At 42.7% G+C, this 22,343-nt stretch overlaps 1 protein-coding gene across 3 annotated transcripts in view; it reads right to left on the bottom strand.

The window, feature by feature from the left end:
• The window catches only part of B4GALT5 (beta-1,4-galactosyltransferase 5), a 60,888-nt gene extending 41,173 nt beyond the window's left edge, over positions 1-19,715 (bottom strand). For 2 of the 3 annotated variants that reach the window (XM_067554263.1, XM_067554265.1), the window contains exon 1: positions 18,455-18,976. In XM_067554263.1, the coding sequence (XP_067410364.1) occupies positions 18,455-18,581 (127 nt within the window). In that variant the 5' untranslated portion in view covers positions 18,582-18,976. Of the gene's footprint in view, positions 1-18,454; positions 18,977-19,646 lie in introns of those variants that run through there. The other variant, XM_067554266.1, reaches the window with a different exon arrangement.
• Positions 19,716-22,343: the final 2,628 nt, after the last annotated feature.

Raw genomic sequence — 22,343 nt, 5'->3', positions numbered from 1 at the left:
AAAGCCCTACTATGGACACAGTTAGATCTGTATAAAGATGCTTTATATCAGTGCAACATTCCCCTTCCTGTACAGAAATAGCTACCATGTGTAAACCACCTCCATCCCAAGGACTGTGTCCACACTAGAGGAACTGTACTGCTATCCTGGAACAGTTAAAGTAGTGCAACTTTCTAGTATCAACAAGGTCTAGTCTTTCTCCTTCACCACATTTCACAGAAACCCCAGGGATGCTGCTGTGCAGGCAGAGCTAGCTGCCTCTTAGCTCCGAAGTGCACACAGGCCGAGGAGCAGGGAGACAGTCCATTCTGGGGATTCCAATGTTAGTCACCGACGTTAAATAAAACAAGAACTTACAAACGTAAGTAGTGCTTAAGTTGTTGTTAGATCATTGCGTGTCAGTGTAGAAACTGTGTTGCTTACAACTACTGTTGCTGCCTTTCCGAAGCCTTCTCACAATGCCCCACACGGACAGTTACATTGATGCAAGAGCTCCTGGTGAGGACACACACAGCTGACACAAGAAGCGTAGTGTGCACATGCAAAAGCAGTTTAATTACCGCAGTGGCTGTAAGTCCAAGTAACTTAAGTTGACTTACTTTTATAGGGCAGACTTGCTCTCAGGAATGTAACTATACCCTAGATAGTTTTGCAACGGAGTAAGTGTTTTTAATGGTCTGATGTCCTGAAAAGTCAGAATCCTCCCTGGCTCTCAGATAGTTTTCTAAGTGTAAATATTGCAACTACGTAAATATTGCCCCCCTGTTGCAGTAACCACACTGAGTTAACCTTATGATAATCACGTGAGCTGCCTGTAGAAAATGGGAATAAATCCAAGCATCCATGTGGTATTAGCAGCACTGATGCTGGTTACTGCTGTCAGCCAGACACATTCTGACAGCTACTGAAAGGATTCAAATTTATTCAACAATTTTAGCATATTAAGTGGGTTCTGTAATATCAATGACCTTAAAGAGCCCAGACACACAGATGGGGGAGGGAGATAGCCAGTTTATGAACTGACTGACAATCCTATGACAAGCATAAAGAAAAACTTCAAAGGACAATTTTAAAACAAAGTAGGAGATAACTTGTATCTTTTTTAATCAGATACCCTATAGCACAGTGGTTCTCAGACTGGGGGTCAGGATGCCTCAAGGGGTCACGAGGTTATTATGGGGGGGGGGTCACGAGCTGCCAGCCCCCGCACATACCGGGGCTGGTTATCAGCCCTGTGCATGGCTGACAGCCAGAGCCCTTCAGAGCTGGGTGGCCAGAGAACAGCGGCTACTGGCCGGGTGCTCTGAAGGCAGTACCACCTCCAGCAGCAGCGCAGAAGTATGGTGGCATGACACGAGGGAGGGTGGCAAGGCATGGGGGGGGGTCGTCACTTTGGGGAGTGGGGTCGTCACAGCCTGAAATATTTTCAAAAGGAGTCCCAGCAAAAAAAGGTTAAGAACCCCTGCAGTTCTTGGCTAAACTCTCCTACATAATATGCAGGGCTCTCTAATCACCAGCTGTTGTAACAGCAATGATTCCTTTGGCATTTGTAGCTGCAGCTGAAATATCTAAGTGGAAGGGCTTCCTGCAGAGTAACTGTGCATGACTATGACAAACAACAGCAGTTCAGCATTGCAGGGAGATTTCACTGCTTCCCAGGTTGCTGCTGTAACAGACTTCTCTGACTCAGCAGCTGAAAGGGATGCTGGGAAGGAAGCACTAAAAAAGAAAGTCATGCATTATTAATATTGACTCAGGCAGCAAGGCATGAGTTGGAAAAACACTGAAGAAGACATATGACTGCAGAGCAAGAGACAGAGCTGCCTGCATTTAAGCATTTCACACCATTCTGTTCACACTTCCCATTTGGAATGTGGCTATATTAGATACTTCAGTCTGGAGTCGCACCCAGAGGCGAGGGGGTACATACACTGATATCACCCAACTTTTAGAGTTCCCGACAGAGTGCCTCCGATCAGTAGGCAAACTACCCCTTTGCTGTGAGGGCCCAGAAGACATGGTACTTTATTTCCCCTGGATTATCTGGCTCAGCCTCAGTTCTGAAAACAGAGGGGTTGGCTCCTGGGTATGGCCCATTCCTTACATGTCAAGCCATGCTGCTTTGATTGGGCTTTTTCCATTTTGATTTATGATGTCAGTTTTAGCTATTTTTAACGGCAGTCTGTGTCAGCATGGGGGCACCCGACAGTTATTTTACTTTATTTGCTTTCTATTCCACTACTAAATCCCCTTCCAGGCTCATGACCCTCACCTCTCCCTCCCAATCCTGCCCAAGAAGCCCATTACATCATGAGCCGGAGGCACTGCATTAGCCATGCTGTAGATAGCTCCGTCTTGAACACTGACTTGTTTTTTGTAGGGAGCAGCAGACAGGCTGTAAAAGAAATCACATTTCCGTCTTTAAGGTCACAAATGCAACAACGAATGGCATCAGCAATTAGCTCCCTTTTGGGAATGACAAACTACAACTCTAAAGGCCAAATCCTGGATTCTACAATACTTGCAAGACTGCCACTGAAGACTACAGGAATGTGTGGAATGCAGGTCGGGCTCCAAATTTAGCTTTGGTAACCAACCTATTAGACAAAAATATCAGAAAGTTATTCAGTCCCCTTCGCTGGGGAAGACTTTTTTTTTTAAACCCAGTCTTGTTTTTGCTTTCAATTCTCTTCAGATCCTAAAAATCCACAGGCATTTGTCACAAGAGATGGCAGACAGATTATCAACATTACCAAAGAGAGGAGCAAAATACATTATTCATATGCAACAGCATGATAATCTCAGCCAAAAGGCACGGATGAAATAGGAAGTACTGAAATACTTGCAGGTAATCCCCTCTCCACAGGTGCATAAGCATGACATAATCACCACTTGATGATACAGTACACAGCAATTAGATTTTTTTTAATTCTTCTTCTATATGCCTTGTACTTTTTTCCTTTTGCCATGTTAACACACACTTTTATAGCTTCACCCTACACCCAGACATTTAGCATGACAGGTGTTAACACACAGCAACACAACAGCACTTTAGCACAAGAAGTGAAGACGACAACTAATTCAACATTGATATGTACAAAGTTGTCACTGCAATGGCTGTGTAAGTCATTGAGTCTTCCTAATTTTCATAGGGACCTATAGATCTCATCTCACTAATAGAAAAAATTCAGCTGCCCATTGACAGATTTAAACATTCAAAGAGAAGGGTCGAGACCATACTGAGGATATGTCTACACTGCAACTAGACACTTACAGGTGGCTTTGTGCCAGCTGACATGGGCTAAGGGGCTGTTTATTTGCGGTGTAGACATTTGGACTCAGGTTGCAGCCCGAGCTCTGGGACCCTCCCACCTTGTCACCACAATTGGGACACAGAGCTGGGAATGCTGGGAAAACTTGTAGCCAAGACACAGATTGGGATGAGCAAAATGTAGATTTGTTCAGTCCAAGCAACAGTGTTTTAAAAGTTTTGTAGATGCCCTGCTGGCCTCCAATTTGTTCCCTTCCAGAAGGCTAGCTGGGGAAGCTGACATTCTTCTGACTCAATGAGCTTTCACATGACCTTGGAGTTGTAGGCCTATCAAGGAGATGCAAACAGCTGGCTATTTAAACATGGTTCTCTTGGAGATTGCTTAACCTACTGCACTAGTATCAAATGAATCAAGAGCTGGATAGACGTTCTCAGATCTTTAAGCATCTCCAGATGAAAGTCAATTTTTGGAAGCTGTTTGTGGAGCAAGGTTCTAGATGGACATACAGATAGGTGTAGCAAAAACTTAGCAGGACGATTTATAAAGGTGGAATTCTGACACCACCTTTGGAAGGCCTGCAGGATGAGTCCACAGCACCATTTAGGTTTATGAAGCTTACTGAACCATGATCCAATTCCTGAAACCTCAAGTACATGCACCCTTCCCTCTACAAAGAAGCTGCTGTCATGAGATAAAATCTAGAGATCATGGTTGCAGAGTGATTCTAATGATGGCTGTCTCAGCTTTGAACGGATCGTGTTAAACTTCCAACTGTAGGCTGCCTAATGGAAGGTTTTAAAGTGCAGCAAGACTCTCATGAACCCGATTACCATGTCCATGCTCAGAGATCCAACACCACTCAAATTAACTCAAGAAAACAACATAATCCTGACAGGCTGTCGCTAAGGCCAGATCTTTATTATCCACAGAACCTCATCTTACAGTGCCATTGGAAAAAGGTCACACGAGTTCCATGTAGTTTATCTACCTCAAAAAGATGAAACACTAAGTTAATCATGCCAAGATTTGACTATTTCACAGGGACTGTTAAGTGTTTTTAGACAGAGGATTAGACTTTTAAGCCACCTCCCACCAGGCAATAAGAACATTGTGTTTTCACATTAAATTGAAATGAATACAAAAAGAAAAAACTGGAAATTCTCCATTACAACTGAAGCTGGAACACAGTCTCTCTGCCTTTTGAATGCTATGCAGTAACTACACACTCCAGAGGTATTTCCTATTGGGACTGATTACATGTGCAATCCTTTCATTGCTGCTGGGACTATTCCAGTAACAGATTACGATGCATTTGTGTATCTCCAGAGATACCCTGGATAGAAAGTGACATCACACTTCAATTATTATTTGTATAACCATAATGCTTAAGAGCCCCTGTAATAAACCAGAAGCTCATTGTGCTAGGTGCTAGAAAACAGAAAAAGACAAACCCAAAAGCCTGCAGGGGCAGAGACTGTCTGCCTACAAAATAAAACAGTTCCAGAAAGATCCAGAAATCCTATAATTTCTTGGAACTATAGATTTCCTGTAAAGTGTACTGGTTGAACAGGTCCAAAACCACATAGAAAGCATCACCATCTTGACATCAGTCAGAATTTCTGGAGTTTATTCTCCACTCCACCATTTATGTCCTTGGGAAACTCAATTACCTTTTTGTGTTTCAATAGCCTACTGTACAAATAAAAATAAATCTCAATATGTCTCTGGGAAAGAAATTACTTTACCATTCGCAAGACACTTTGAGCTCTTTATATGGAAGATGTTCAAGAAGTATTATCACCACACAAATGCTTCATGTTCAAAGTATAGCCAGCCAGATGGAAAACCTGGTATGGAAACACACCTCTGTTTCTCAGGGGCTCAACCTACACAGTAGCTTTTTAAGAGTAAAACTGTTCTGTGACTATTTTTTTCCTGCCCTTAGACAACCCTATTGCATTTTCTCTATCAGAATACCTTTGTGCATGGTGCTTGGAGGAAGAATCCATAAAAAGAGATTCCATAAAACATCAGCTGGATCAGATCTATACACATAAATGTGTTACTATTAACATGTAGGCTCGTGTGGCCTTCCCACCTCAAAAATCCCACTGCTACCACCCACTCACTTCAGTTCAGAAATTGAGACCATCAATAATTTTAAACATAATTAATCCTTTAACAATTAAGCAGTTTGAAAATTAATCTTTGCCTATATTACTGCACTGATATGGGACCAATTGCAAAACACATCCAGATACCTATATATTTTCATCTCCCTTTCCCTTCAGGTCTAGTCTCTGGAGATTGCATCATATTCACGTGCTGCAGATGCTGTCTGAGTTAATATAATTAGTCCACCTGGAAAAGAGATGATAGGCTCAGGAAACAAGTCAGCAGCTGCCAGTCCTTTTGTCTCTACCTATGACAGTAGCCACCTCAGTTGTCCAAGACCCTAGTTGACAGTGCAGCCTTCCGTGCTATCAACTCTAGTTATCCAGCCTCCAAGACAGCTTAATATTCAGGCTTTGATGGCCACAGCTATGATTTCTCTCCTTCCCCTCTGAAACAGAGGCTAGAGTTCTCTGATGCCATAAGAACATAGCTACACCACTCAATTAAGGAAAAACCTAGAGGTGTGAATCCAGTGAGGAAAACACTCTTGTGGGGAAAGATAACGGACACGTACATCCATGTTCAGGAGCATCAATCTCCAGAGCTGAACTACTTGTGGTAGGCTGATTGTGGAGGACACAGAAAGTTGATTCCCCCTAGTCCACTTGAGCCCAAATCTGGCAGCATTCAGGATGAAAAACAAGGCATGTTTATTTAGTTTGGTTGGAGAGTGATTTGGCATGTTACCAATTATAAGCAGTGTTTGATTTCTGCATGCGTCCCTGGGGGATGGATGGTCCCTGGATGGATTCAACCAATGTTTTGAAACCATGACGTTTTTACAAGTTAGTCATTCATTTCGCAAATACCAGCGAGCCCACCATAACACTGCAATTGGGTGAATAGTTATGTTTTTTGCCATATAAGGCTTTGCCCACTGTATACCATGGTCATAAGGTTTTGATCCACTTAACTCATTTACAAGAACAAACCACCAAATAGAGCAAGCCACAGTAACATCCTGTTTGTCTGCATGAATTCCACCTTACGAGAGAATACAGCAAAGATATAGAACGGCTACACTGGGTCAAGACCAGTGATCCATGTAGCCCAGTATTCTGTCTTCCAACAGTGGCCAGTGCCAGATACTTCAGAAGAACAGAGCCATTTATCAAGTGATCCTTCCCGTTGTCCAGTCCCAGCTTCTTCCAGTTAGAGGGTTAGACACACCCAGAACAAGGGGTTGCAAATCTGACCATCTTGGCTAATAGCCATTGATGGACCTATGCTCCATGAACTTATCTAATTGTTTTGAACCCAGTTAAACTTCTGGCCTTCACAACATCCCCTGTCAATGAGTTCCATGGATTGACTGTGCATTGTGTGTAGAAGTACTTCCTTTTGTATGTTTTAATACTACTGTCTTCATTGGGTGACCCCTGGCTCTTGCGTTATGTGAGGGGATAAATAACACTTCCTTATTCACTTTCTCTCCATCATTCATGATTTTATAGATCTTTATTATATCCCCCCTTAATAGTCTCTTTTCCAAGATGAACAGTCCCCGCATTTCTAATCTCGTCTCATATGGAAGCAGTTCCATACCCCTAATAATTTGTTTTGCCCTTCTTTGTAATTTTACTAATTCTAATTTTCTTCTGTCTTTTTTTTTTTTTTCTTCAGATGGGGCAACCAGAACCACACACAGTATTCAAGGTGTGGGCATACCATGGAATTCCATAGTGGCATCATGGTATTTTCTGCTTTATCACCTGTCCCTTTCCTAATGGTTCCTAACATTGTTAGCTTTTTTAATTGCCGCTGCACATTGAGCAGAATTTTTCAGAGAGCTATCCACAATGAATCCAAGATCTCTTTCTTGAGTGATAATAACTAAGTTAGACCCCATTATTATGGGGTTTTCTGTTTTTTGTAGACCCTCTAAGCTCCCTGAACATTTCACAATCAGTCACCATCCTGGTCAGGTGTTCGGCAGTATATTTTGACTGCTATACTCTTATTATTCAAGCATGCAATTTCTATCCATACAGATTCTATGGTACAGTTTGAGTCATTTAGATTTGTTTTGTATTTGACTCTACTTTTTTCTCATACTGTGGCACTCCCACATCCACGTGACCCATCCTGCCATTCCCATATATTTTGTACACTAGTATCACTGTGTCCCATTGATTATCATCCTTCCATCCAGTTTCTGTGATGCCTATTATATCAATATCTTCATTTAATACCAGGCACTCAAGTTTACCCATCTTAATATTTAGACTTCTAGCATTTGTATACAAGCACTTATAAAATGTATCACTATTAAGATGACTATAGTGAATACCTATTTTTAAACTGTTTAAACCTACAATACTGAGCACTCAACAAAAAACTAAAATCAGCAATCCCAGACAGATAACACTGTTCAACATAATTGGTACCTAACAGGCATATAAACCCCATTAACTTACCATTCTTGATTAAAATGTATCCAAATATGCAAGTCTTTAGCCATGCCCAAAAGAATGCTTCCAACTAATGCATGTTAAGAGAGAGAGAGCTGTAGCCCTGACATCCTCTGTCACTTGGGTATTAGACATATTGGCTGCAGAAGCCACACTTGTAATAACTGTATGCAAACATGGCTATAGTGTAGACAATTCTCTGACCCCATAATAAGAGATGGCTGAAGGGGTCTCCTTAATTGCATGTTCTTTTAAGAGAAGAGAATCTTTAGTCCTAAAATTAATCTCCAAGTCATAAAGCTGGGATTATTCATCATGTTTACTGTCAGTCTTATGCCATGCTTAACACAGTAGATTTGTTAACTCTAATTCCAGCACTGAGCAGCATGCTTCGGTTAACCAAGCATTTAAAACTACTCAAGCATTCTAAGAGTTTCGTATTGCTGCCCACTGCAATCTATCTGTAAGATCCCCAGTGGATTTCATGGAGATCTAGTTCTGTTCCTTTTTTCAGGGTATGAACTTGGGACACAGCGCTTTTTGTCTGATTTGCTTGGGGTCTTATTTATTTTAACTCTTTTTTGGAGGGGCAGGCAGTGAGCAATGATACCTCATTAGAGTCAATTAATCTGGATCTACATTTGTGACCATGCTGAATCAAAAGAATAAATGAAAGCAAAATTACTGTCTGAGTGGCAGATGCCCAGGGGGTACAGGATGCTCATGCGTTGCTTGTGTCCTCATTACTTATTTTGCCTTGTATACATGTCCTGAAGATTTTTTTCCCCAAGTAAGAAACAATCACTGATGTTTGAGGCCCTTCCCTCAACAATTCTTCTTCCTCTGCTGCAGTAATTCTGGTATTATTCTTTCACATTTCCACTTGTCTCTGAAGTGGCTGAAACAGGCCACCTTTCAACAGGACTCTCTGCCCACCTTGTCCTTTCCCACTGTAAAGCGAGGCTCAAATTACAATCCACATTTTCTACATCGCTCACAGCTAATGGCTCCTGAGCTGTTTTCCATGTCAACTCTTACCATCCCAACCCTCCAAAACTTGTCAGCTATGCCCAGCTTCTCTCACCACCTTATGGTAACACTTCCACCACGAACTGCTGTGTATTTGAGATTTGCCAAAATGATACATTATACAATTAAACTGTATCTATCATATTTGATAGCAGGAAGTGAAAATAATTAAGGACTAATAGGAATTTCTGCTATAACCTGGAGACGCATCAGTTGGAAGTGAAAGGAGCAGAAGGACCTGGGCGTATTGGTTGATCAAAGGGTAACTATGAGCCACCAATGTGATTTGGCCGTGAAAAAAGCTAATGCCGTCTTTGGATGAACCAGACGAGGTATTTCTAGTAGAAATAGGGAGATGTTAGTACCTATATAAAAGGCGCTGATGAGACCTCATCTGGAATACTGTGTGCAGTTCTGGTCCCCCATATTTAAGAAAGAAGAATTCAAACTTGAACAGATGCAGAGGAGGGCTACAAGGATGATCCGTGGATTGGAAAACCTGCCTTATGAGAAGAGACTGAAAGAGCTTGGCTTATTTAGCCTAATCAAAAGAAGGCTGAGGGGAGATACGATTGATCTCTATAAATACATCAGAAGGATAAATACCAGGGAAGGAGAGGAATTATTTAAGTTCAGTGCCAATGTGGACAAGAATTAATGGATATAAACTGGCCACCAGGAAGTTTAAACTTGAAATTAGATGCAGGTTTCTAACCAAAGGAGTGAAGTTCTGGAATACACCAAAACCAAATTCCTCTTATTTTAACATTAACCAAGGAGTTTGGAGAAGGCATCTTTTTATTCACTAACAGCTTGGGGAAGTAAACCAAAGTGAATGACAACTCTATACTAGACAGAAAGGGCTTTTTTTACCCAGTGATCTAGTTTCTCTCCATTTTCCAGGTTCAGACGAATGAGACTCCCAACACAAGCCCAGGTTTAAAGAAAAAACCTCCTGTCAAAGGCACCATTTGGAGAAAGACACTTCTGGAATACAGAAAGCACTACACAATTCCAGTGTGAAAGCCTTTGACCTTAATACGTAAGAAATTATGTAGCAATGATCCTGCAAGAGAACCAAAAACAAAACGTTGAAAATTCCTAACTTAAAATGGAAATGCTCAGGATGAACAGTAACTGATTCTGCAATCAATTTGTGAAAGCACTGTTGTTATAGGGTAACAGCCAACTTCCTAATTCCTGTTAAGTTTCAATACCGCATTGGCAAAAGAGGATTACGTTTTTAGGAGAGCTAAACTAGCCACACTTTGACTACAGCATAAAAACCATACAGATTTCTACAGCAATGGCTCAACAAGCAACCAAAAATGTGATGGCTAAGGAACATACAGGGCAACACAGATTAAGACTTACATGGAAACTGTTTAACTCAAAAACTAAATCCATGTGCTTTTGAGTTATTTCTGTGTGTTTGTGTGTAGATGTACAACTCCCTGCTTCAATGCTGGCTTCTGTGTATGATTGCAAATTTACTTCTGGGCATGTGTTCTAGTGAAATTGTACACTGTTCTTAATTGGAGGATGCAAGCCTAGATACTTGCAAACAAAACTAGAAAACTCTGTTTTCAGAACTTTGGGAACAGACTGAAGGATATGGACATGTGGTTCTTTTGTTTATTGCATAGTTAAAGCCAGTTCAGTTGCATTTGTGATTTAAACCACATTTGCTTTATGGCCCTTACTGAAGATATCAGCAAGACATTGAAATAATGTTCTACAGTAGCAAGCAAAAACCTGTCCTATGATCTTCAATAGTATCCCTTTAACCTATTTGGTCCCCTGAGTAGTCTTACCATAAGTCACTAAAAACAGACTGCAATATCAGTAAGGAGCTTAGCTATGAAAAGGCACTTTTTTGGGCCTTTGAAACTCTGTCTTTAACATGTTAACAGTGCCATTCAGTTTACCACAAGGCATAACCATTAATTGCCATTGTTATGGTTCTCTCTCTCTAAACACCCTTTCCAAACCAGAAACAACCCAGTGAAACAAACCTAGAGTTCAGAAAGTGCTGAATAATGTAAAAATTCACAGGCTTGTGGGGTTTTGGGGTGGGGGGTGGAGGAGAACCCATTGCATTTATGTGATCAGCAGAAGTAAGTAGTTCTTATGTGGGCTGGGAAAGCAGATTTTATTTAAACACGTGTTCACGCATGCACAGAGGAGTATTTTATCCAAGTACCAAGGAGAATTAGAGGTTGGGTGTGTTTACATTGGTCTCTATGCAGGCTCAATCTTGCAGGATGCTAAGGAGAGCACGTAGTTTCACCATGTTTTGTCAAGATCAGGGAAGGGTGGGGCTATCATGCTTCAGAGAAGAAAAACGGACAATACAAACCCAAATCCCAAGAATTTCAGGCTCCCCATGGATACCTGATAAGTTTGGCTGTTTCCTACAGAATTTGACCTTTAATTTCTCTAGGTCTTGCCTACAATAAAGACTTGAAGTTCTTTTAAGGATTTCCCACTGTTGCAGCAAAAATGCGTTAGCCAAGCTGCCAGCATTTTAACCATATTCATATTCCAAGACCAGACAGAACCATTGTAATCATCTAGTCTGACCTCCTGTATAACACAGGTTATAGAATTTCCCCAAAATAATTCCTAACGCAGATCTTTTAGAAAAACATCCAATCTCGATTAAAAAATTCACTGATTAAGAGAGCCACCACAACACTTGGTCAATTGTTCCAATGGCTAGTTACCCACGCTGTTACAAATGTACACCTATGTCCAGTCCGACCATGTCTGGCTTCAACTTCCTGCCACTGGATCACATTATACATTTCTCTGCTAGACTGAAGTGCTCATTATCAAATATTGGTTTTCCCATCTAATCAGGCTGTAATCAAGTCACTCTTTAACCATCTCTTTGTTAAGCTAAATAGATTGAGCTCTTGGAGTATATCACTATAGACAACCATGGTTGTCTAAATGTGTTCAGAGCAGGGTTAGACACTGGCTAAAATGGTGTCAGCCACTTCCATCCTGGTTAGTTCACTCCCACAATTACACCCAGTGGTTGAGCTGTACCAGTGAGGTATTTCCAAAATAGCATAAAGAAAGGACAATGCTAAAGACAGTTATCTAGCTCTTCTGGTTGTGAGGGGAACTGTCAACATACAAACTGACACCAACAAGCTTAAACAGCACCAAAGAAGTGTGAACTGTCCCATTAATTTAGGAGAGTGTCAACTATGAAGTCTGAATGTACCAACTGAACCCTTGTCTACTCCAGGGAAATTTTTTTTTTAAACACGTTTTCAGCGCTAACAATAGTTTTTTCACTATTGCCTCAATTAAATTTAATCAGACCAAATCTGACACTGTACTAGCAGCCCATCTACACAATGTCTCACAGTGCAGCTCACCTGAAGGCAATTGAACCAGTGACAATGGTGAGAAATTTTCATTATAATTCTTTAGAGCAGTCAAAGCTAAAGGGTCAAATTTTCAGCAACTTTATTGCATTAATCTATGCACAGTTGTGCATCTCATTTGCATGTACCAGCAGGAGGACTTACAGCAGAAGCCTGCCCTGCTGTTAGCCATCGCATAAAGCAAATATTGGGTGATGCCTGTTTAACAGAAAGGGCTAAAACATTGAGTTCTTAAGATTCTGTGGCAACTGGAAAAGGGAAGTCTGAGGAATAGGTAGTGAGGGCCGCAGCACCCAGAGAGATCCCAGGGGACAACCAGTAGAGAGAGTGATTAGAAAAGAATATGGTCTGGGATGGGAGACACAAGGGGTCAGAGAAAGCAGAGATGTGCACCCTCCTGGATAGTATCTCCTTCCACTGATTGTGAAAAGGGTCCAAATCTTACCAGTTCTTTCTGAGAAGCAAGAATTACTAGAGACAGTGACTAGTTAGTTGCAGGAGAGAAGGACATTGGACAATAAGGGCATGTGGGGAGAGTTTCTCTGCTTTAGACTAATACAATTTTCAATGCCTCGTGACTCCGCCCCACTCCGCAATTGCCTTTTGTGACCAGTCATGATCCATCAGTTGAAATACACCAATCTAGAATCATAGGGCCAAGATTTAACCAATATCACTACTCCTTATTTGTATGATGGGATAAAGCAATTGAGACAAAAGAAAAACAGAGGGACAGTGATATCTCTCTAACTGCAGTTAATATATTGTTTTTAAAACTCAACTCTCAGGTTCAAGGAGTGTAAGAGGTTTGCAGTTTTGATCAGTTGAGGCCAGCAGGTCCAGTAAACGATGATCAGCTACTTAGGGCAGGTCTATACTATGGCTAAAGTCACATAACTTATGTCACACAGGGGTGTGAAAAAGCCATCCCCCTGAGGGTGATAGAGTAGAGTAATGATGCCATTGGGAGAGTTCTATCCCATTGGCATAGAGTGTCTTCACCAGAAGTGCTACAGCACTGCAGCTGTGCTAATCTAGTGCTTCTAATGTAGACTAGCTCTTAGTCAACATAGTTTTACCTATATGGGTGTGAAACTAGTACACACATACACACACACCCCCAGGATGGATGCAATTATACCAGTATAAGCACCTTGATGTAGCTTATTCCTACAAATTTAGAGAAATAAGTTAGAGTGGCATAAGGCATCTTTATACCTGTACAGTTGGAGTTGTACAGATTTAATTATTTCAGTTACAAAAATCACACACCACCAACTGAAATAGTTAAATCAGTACTAAACCTGCGTAGACATGAAGACGTTAGTTTGTGAGGAGTTAAGGACCCATGACTCTCCTTGAGGTTTACGGGAATTATTGGTTCTCGGCACTCCACAGAAGTGGGCAATTTGGACCGAATCCCGTAGGGCCTTATATACCTCAGAATTTTAAAAAAAATTCATCTGGAGTTAACAGTGAAAGCACATGTGTAGGTTGGACACTGGTATTTTTACTACTGTGTCACCTAGACCTAGTCTGAGCAGGTAAAGAAGCTCAAGTTCTATATACAGCCACTAGCATAGTTAGTGCTGTTGGAAGTGGCACTGGAGACACAGCTATAGTGGGTGTTAAATCTGAATATTTTTTCTTGCAGTGTTTAGACTGAAACCAATGAACATGCTTCCCTCCACTAAGGACAAAAAGTTGTTGCAAAGGAAGTTATGGTGGGCTGGAGATTTGGGGTTCACTATGTTGCAATAGCAGGTCTAAATAGGAGAAATAACTATGGTCTATCATGAACAGATGGCTGGCACTTCAGCCATGAATTAAAGTACAAATTCTGTATGTGCAACATTGTACACTTAAAATCCTATTTATAGATGCTACCTAAGTTGCAATTCCTGTACAGACTGGGCAGAGTCTAGAAGTCACCACCTAGAAGTCAGAAGTTAATCTTTTCTCCAGAGGAAGTAGAGGGTCAAATGAACTAAAAGCAATCCTGCTCTCTAGACCTTTTCCCCTAGTTGAAAACTGGGATTCCAAGCCTAAACACTCCTAATAAGCAACCTGGAAACATCTGCAAAAAAGTTGATTAGTTTCAGAAGTCTGCTAGAACAAGATAAAAAGCCCTTCCCTAAAAGGATCTACACTCACCAACCATCTGGAACTTGTGCTCAATACTGCAGGTTACTCTACTCATTTTTATTCAAATACAGAAACACTTCAAAAATACATAATGTATTTGATTAAACATTCAGCAGATCAGCCCCAACTTTTATATTCTTTAGCTGACTAGCTGTAAGATCTTTTTTAACATCTCCCCACTGAGGCATCCAAAAAAAAAGCCAAGGACTAGGACAGCCCACTTGTCCAGGTTCTTCACAGAGTAAGAAGAAAAACAGATCAAGCTCATTCCTTTGCTAAAGAAAGCCTCAGACAGTTCAAATTGCTAGAGTTACAGGTACACTATTTACAACAGTTCTACCTCAATCTCCACGCAATAGAGCTATTAAGAACTACAGCACAATAACTTAAGTACTAGATACACAGCAATCTTAATGTTCCCCAAGCCCTTCCTCACTATTTCAGACTCTCCCCAAATAAGAGATAGATAGTGTCTTTGTATTGTTTTCACATGATTTTGGGATGTTCAAATTCTCAAGGATTGTGGAGCTCCCCTTGTAACAGCATCAGATCCAGTTGCCCAGTTAAGAAAGCAATGCTGATAAATGTGCATGCAGAACTCCCAGGTAGCAGCGTAGATTTCTAGCAGAGTGGCAACGATACAGGGACAGGCCATCATTGCCATCCAAGCCCCAGGTAAGAATAAGGTTCTAGAAAAAAAACAGGATTTTTGCTGATGTCGTTGTGATTAAAAATGTTGTCTTTGACAAAAGGTGAAAGACAGCATTCACCCAAGGGTTCAAACAGTGAGTCCATGAAACTTGTGAGTACCAGTATGAGTTTCCATCATGGTATGTTCTCTGACCGCAAGGAACACCTTAACCAGACATTTCACAATCAAAATAATTCCTGAAAGGACCTAGAACATTAGAATTGTCCACTAACAGATGCTAGGATAAGATAGCAGACAGGTGCACCTTAATAGTTTCTCAGCCTTAATAGTTTCTCTTCCAAGTCCACTAACAGTCCAGAATGGATTATATGAGTGCAGAACAGAAGCAGAATATCTGATGCCCATAAAGAAAACCTTTGCTACTTCAGAAAGTAATATTTCAGAATTTTCTTTTAATATACTGCCACAGGATCTCCTACATCTTTGAAGACTTGTCCATTCAGAAAAAGCCAATGGTCCATGAGCCATGTAGTGATTCCAGATTGAAAAGAAAACAACACTGTTACTGAGACAGCAGCATGAGGATCCCCATAAGATAAACAGAGGTTGCCTTTACAGATGTAGAAGATCTATATACTGATACTCCCAAGATCATGGTGGAGCAACAATACAATATGGGCCTTTTTTGATCCCACTAGTGAGATCAACAGAATTGGTGAGACAATGCAAAGACTACTCCAATCCAACAGAAAGAAAGGTCTCTACATTTTCAGCAAGGAAGGAGCTGAGGCCAGTTGGAGCTGCATGGCCCATTTGTAATCCTTGCTCTAAGTAATGGGATCCAAACGAAGGTGCTCATGGACTCCACAAGATACCACTTTCCAGAAGACTCCTGAAGCTTAGTGGCACGGATGGGATACACATTGGTAGTGGAAATATGCAGAAACCACCTTGAGAACTTATCAGGTAAGTTTCACTTAGGTTCAAACTTTATAGCACAAGGCTGCAAGGTATGGAGTTTGCAGATACAAGAGGAATTGTTTAAAAATAAACTTTTTTGGGAGGGGGCATAATTCCAGTGACATTTTACTGGGATTGGTGTTTGTCTGTGGGGGTGTTTTTTAAAGAAAGCTTGCCAAAACTCAGGTTGCAGGTCAAGTTTCATTGAGAGCCATGGCTTCCTGTGGAAATAATTTTTCATTACTTTCCAAGACAAAGTCTAGCAAAACTTATCCCAGATCTCACAAGGGGCAAGAGCACACAATTAAACTCTGGTGTACTTTAGTAGCCATAGCATTTTAGTGTGTGGCTGCCCACTCCACTATGCATGTGTGTGGTGCACGATGGTTGACTAGCAAGAAGGAAGTTTTATCTCCTTAAAGCATATTATATGCTCCACACAATACTGCCCCTGAGACATTGTAAGAATGAGGAGGTGGTTTCTTTGGAAGGAGTTTAAATCATTAACACTTTTTGATAATGCTTAACTCATTCACAATGAACTCTCCCGTAATCAGGAAATCAGTGGCCTCATCATATAACCCCATAGTAGGCCATAAATGAGGATCCAGAGTCAACTAGAGTTCAGAAACCAGAACAGAAATCATGAAATTTACATGAAATCAGAATTTACCAACCCATCCTTTAGTAAGGTGGATTGATGATAATTAAGAATATTTTATTCACTTGTCAAAAAGAAAGCTGTCCTAGATGAGAAGAGTAGAATTTTACAAGGCTGGACTAATGCATGGCACAGTTTGCATTTACAGGTTTTTAGATAGATGGGCTCTTTTTGATTTCCATAATCTTATCAAAAAGTTCATGATCTATTTATAAACCAAATGAAAAAATATTTTAATCACTGCAACCAAACTGCATGTTAACCAAAAATAATAAACAAATGGCTTAATTATACAAATATATGTTCATATTAATCTATGCTCTATTAGGCACCTGAAGTCTCCAACACTTAATTTACAGCTACTAAATTTAATACTAATTTTATATACATGGGGACTATACAAAAACCTGAAGAAGGGAGGTATTGCACCAACAGGACCTAAACCCCCACACAGATCAGTTTTTCACGTTAGGAACAGTGGATGTTCTAAAGTATGCTGAAGATAAAAGCATCATATAACAGATCTCTGTAGAAAGTTTGACCACTGACCCAAGACACTCAAAACCACTACTTAAGCACACTAGTAGTGTTTCACTTCTAATATAGGACTTCAAGCTGTTCATGTTAAACAGGTGAAAACCTCACCATGTCTTTTCAGTTTCATATCAATATTTTGCATTAGACACCAGAACCAGCTTATCCACAAACAGGATAATTCTGACACAAGAAAACAGCCTGATTCCTCTTCTCAGCAAAGGACTAGTACAATGTAGTGCAGTCTCTTAGGGAAAAAAATGTAATACTTTCCCAAGATATACCTAGTATTACCACGAAGCATTGGATTAGAAACTAAATTTGTCAAACTGATCGACCAGAGAACTTTTTGTAATGCAGCATTCTTGATTTTGTTTTAAACCAAAGGAACAGTTACTATTTTCAAAATTCAGCAGTTAAGACTCCCAGGCACCAGCCTGCATTAGACTGGTCTAATGGTACAGCCTTGGTACGGCTGAAGAAGCGAGTTGTTTGCTTGACTGTAGTTTGAAAGGGGGAAAGGTGCCATTGCTGACTGGCTTTACAGGTCATTCCCAAACTCGCTTCCTTTCCAACGCTCTTCCCTCGCATGAGAGGATCCACTTGGACATTCAGGTTGTCTCATTTTTCTATTTAAAAAAAATTAAAATCCCCCAAGCTCTGGGGTGAATTATTGAGCGCTTCCCGCTCTCCCTGCAGCCTTACCCCACCAGCTACCATCGGCTAAAACCGCCCTGGCCACCCCCTCCTGCTGGCTTCCCCTACAACGCCTACAAACTCTGGGGGCGACCCCCGAGCTGCCTGGTCAGCCCCCCCCCGCCCCACACCAGCGGCTCTCGGCAGGCGCGCACTGCGCCAGGTGCGCCTGGCCGGTGTCAGAGCCCGCCCGGCCCGAGGAGGCGGATTCCTGCCCCGGCCTGGCAGCGGGCCGGGGGCAGGTGGAACGTGCCTCGCTGGCTCGGGGCCCAGGCCGGCCTCTCTGGAAGTTTCTGCCTGGCGCGGATCAACCGGGACCGGCCCCAGTTCCGGCCGCCGCCGCCGCCCCGGCCCCATGGGGAGGAGGATCCCCGCCCCCGAGAGCGGGCAACGGGGCAGGCCGTCCGCGAACCCCCCAGCCTAGCCCAGCCCAGCCCAGCCGCCCCGCCCCGAGCACTGAGGGAGCCGGCGATGGGCTGCGGCAGCCCCGGGAGCGCCCCCCCCACGCGGCCTCTCACCGATGCCCGGCGCCACATAGACGAAGTAGAGGAAGGAAGAGGAGAGCGAGAAGAGGAAGAGCGCGGCCAGCAGCGAGCGCCGGGGCAGCAGCCGCCAGGCCCCCCGCGGCCCCCGGGGCCACCGCATGGCCCCCGCTCCGATCCGATCCGCCGGCCCGAGCCCGGGGCCAGGGCCGGGGCCGCTCACAGGCGGGGGGAGGGGGCGGCTCCGCGCTCTACGGCCGATCCGCCGCCGCCAGCTCCGAGCCCAGCCGCATGAATGAGGAGGTGGAGGAGCGAGCCGGCTGCGCTCCAGTGCAGTCAGTCCCCGCGGAACGGCCGGCGCGCGGGGCGGGCGGGGCCCGAGGGGGAGGAGGCGGAGCGGGGGCCGTCTGCAAACTCCGCTCCGCCTACACTGCAGAATAGGGACCCGCCACAAACTCCCCTCCGCCTACACTGCAGAATAGGGACCCGCCACAAACTCCCCTCCCTCTACCCTGCAGAATGAATAGGGACCATCTGCAAAATCCCTTCTACCTACAGTACAATTCTGGGAACCATTTGCAAACTTCCCTTTTTTCATATTGCAACAAGCAGCTGGTGTCCACAAACTAACCTCCGTTTATATTGCAGAACTCAGGGACTACCTGAAAACTCCCTTCTGCTCACTCTGTAGCACTCTGGGAGTCTTATAGTTTGAAAACAAGGGACCATCACTTGGCAGCCCTTATCACTGAGTTACAGGGCCATCTGCAAAAGGCCCTCCTCTCTCGCACCAGCACCCACAGAGCCAAAGTTCCCCCCACTCTGGCTTCAGCTCCTAGAGATACTCTACTCTACACTACATCACTCAAGAATTATCTGCAAATTACCCACCCCTCCCAGTCCTACTGCAGTACCCAGGTATCCTCAGTCAATTCTCTTCTGTTCCCATTAGATTACAACATCCAGGGAGCTTCTGAAAAGTATCCTCCTCTTCTCCCTCTCACATTGCGGCACCCACATGTGCCTGCAGACTCCTCTTGGCTTTTACACTATTATGCCCAGGAAATTTCTACAAACTACCTTTCTCTTCCACTCACGCTGCAGCATCTTCAATTTACCCTTCAGTTCCACTCACACTACAGAGGTGTGCTATTTGCTTTCGTATGGTTTGTCTACATATGAAAATGAATCCAGAATAAACTCGGATGTGAATTTAAAGCAGACTAACCATTAACTATTCCTGATTATCTCCTGTCACCATCTGGTCAGAGTTCAGATGTGCAATCCAGAGCAGTGAGAGGTTGTGTCCCCACGTGCCCTGCAACCCTGGGTGTTTTGCTGCTGGAGCTCCCAGCCCTGGCCACTCTCAATTAGCCTACAAGAATGCAGGTCACACTTTGAGCATAAGTGTGCTAGACAGCACTGGTTCAGCAGGTTTGACCCCAGCAGCCCATCTACAGCCCCGCAGCCTCACCCTGGCTTCCACCAGCCTGGGTTACAATTAGCAAGATGGCCCCAACACACTCTTTGTCCCGAATTTCTCCAAAACCATGGGTTCTAAAGTGTCCAGCCCTCTCCTGAACAGCTCAAAGAAATAATAAGGTTCATTGCTCCTTTAAAGAGACAAAAACACATCCAAATTTATGAGCTTAACTGGGGTAAATATACCCTTCCCTTTAAACACAGCATTGAATTGGTTTATAGTAAAGTAAACCAAATGTATTAACAGTAGGACACAGATGGAGTGATGCTACATAAAAGGAATAAAGTTAGAAAGGTTACAAGCAAATAAAAGTGAAAACAAACATCTAAAAGTCTAAAACTTAATTTAGCAAGATACAGGTTTGTTCAAGATGGTTTCTCCCACCAGTCATTCTTCTTTCCAGTCAGGGCTGACTTCCCTCAGTCAGGACCTCTCACAAAGCACAAGGGGCGGCTTTCCCTTGTCTTCGCAGATGAAAGATCTTTGCCAAAGCAGGTGTCTCACTTATATTCAGTTCCAGATACTTCAGCTTCTCCCCTATCCCTTGACTGAAGGATCCAAGCTTTCTCAGCTTGCACAAGCTCTGGCCTCTTGTGTCTGTCTAGTGATGGATGCCCAAGATGGCTTCTATCCTTGCCTATATCTTTCAAAGTTCAATGACTTTCTTTCAAGAAGCAGGATGGACTTCCCTTCCTGTGGGCTTCCCGTTCCCTTGTATGATTTCTATGTAAATGGGGCTTCCATTGTTTTTCATTCCACCATGCTTAATTTACGTAGGAGACAGGTAGATGCCTGTGATATTTCCTCCTGTCTGGGCAGACTGTACAGCCTAATATTAATGAGTATACATAATTCCTTACGTAGTGTTAATACATACATTTCACAATGCTATTATTCACCAATGTGTCATTAGCTTTCAGAAAAAAAGACCTCACTCTATACATTCTTATAATACAGTAACATTGTATGCAATCAGTTGATTCAGTTGTTTATCACTTGAGATTCAGATCCCTTATCTTTATAGACCAGTGAACCGTTGAAATGGATTCTTCTGAGGGTTACCCCTCAAAGCAAAGTTTATTCAAGCAGGAAGGAAGGCAACATGGAGTCTAGAGGTGAAGAAAGTTCCATGCTCTTTCTCCCCCTAGTTGTGTTTGCTGAAATGCAAATTGTTCTTTTACCTGCCATCTCCTCGCCCTGATGTTTTGATGATCCTGTCTATTGCTTATATGTAAACATGGACCTTCATTGTCTTTATCTGAATATTGGGCTGGTCAGAGAATCAAATACCCATTCTTTGGCTAAGATAGACCTGTTTAACGACTCCCCTGACATAGTTAGTTTACACACACTACGTGAGAAAAAGAGAAAAGACTCCCTCTACACTGGCTATGGCTGGGCTAGTGGACTAGGTTACAATACAGATACAAGTTGCAGAGTGGATTGGACCTGAATCATAAAACTGTTCGGGTTGCAACTGGATTCCTTGACTTGTTTATGGGTGTATGCACTGTACAATTCATACTTCATTGAGATGAATTGGGTTGCGGCGAGCAGCATTCCCAGCTCAGAGAGTGAATGGAAGGGACAGGTCACATCTTTAGTTTGTGTGGAGACGTTTTTCTGCAGGGCTGGGTTAACAGGCCAGCAGCACATCTGAAAAGGGAACAGATTAGAATATCGATAACAAACACAGATAGAATAGATAGGCAATTGATATAAGTCTTCTGGTAGAATGTGCTGGGTGTATCCATGAGGTAGTGTATAATAGGCAGTTTATTAAGTTCTCCTTTCGTTGTAACAACATCAAAGCAGGTTCTCTGCTGCTAGCAATGGTAAGAGTACCACGGTATATAAAGCTCTGGGGGTTTTATTAATGCGTTATCTAGTCCAAAATATCTGTATTACAGCAACAGTGCAACTGTACAGGAGCATAGCTATGCTGGTAAAAGTCCTAGTGTGGATATATTTATACCAGTATAAAAGTGCCTTATACTGATATAGCTTTTCTCATTTAGGCTATGCCTACACTATAGACTTCTGCCAGCATAGCTGTGTTGGTCTAGGGTGTGAAGAGGTGTGATCATTGACCGACATAGCTGTGCTGGCAGAAACCTCTAATGTAGATGTATCTACACAAGCAAAGCTGCACATTTATGCCTGGTATAGCTTGTTTTGCTCACAAGGGGTAGTTTTATTACCTGCAGCTTTGCATCTTTAGGCAGGAGTGCTTTGTCAGTATAGTATGCTGGTATTCCTATCAGGGCCCAAGCATCATTTTTTCAGGCCCAGTACAAACTTGTAACACGGGCCCCCTCCCACACACATACGACAATCCCTCATCCCATTCATACAATCTCAAGAGCCATGAAAATGTTTTTCCTCATGGTAATGGGGGTTGCAGCCTGGGCCAGGCCGCCCAGGGCCTCCGGGCCCTGGTAA

The sequence above is a fragment of the Emydura macquarii genome, unplaced genomic scaffold (assembly GCF_026122565.2).
Source record: "Emydura macquarii macquarii isolate MOO-44397 ecotype Brisbane River unplaced genomic scaffold, CSIRO-AGI_Emac_v2 contig_1483, whole genome shotgun sequence".
Taxonomy (NCBI): Eukaryota; Metazoa; Chordata; order Testudines; family Chelidae; genus Emydura; species Emydura macquarii.
Note: the sequence above shows the minus strand (reverse complement) of the source record. Positions and strands in the feature narration are given on the sequence as shown.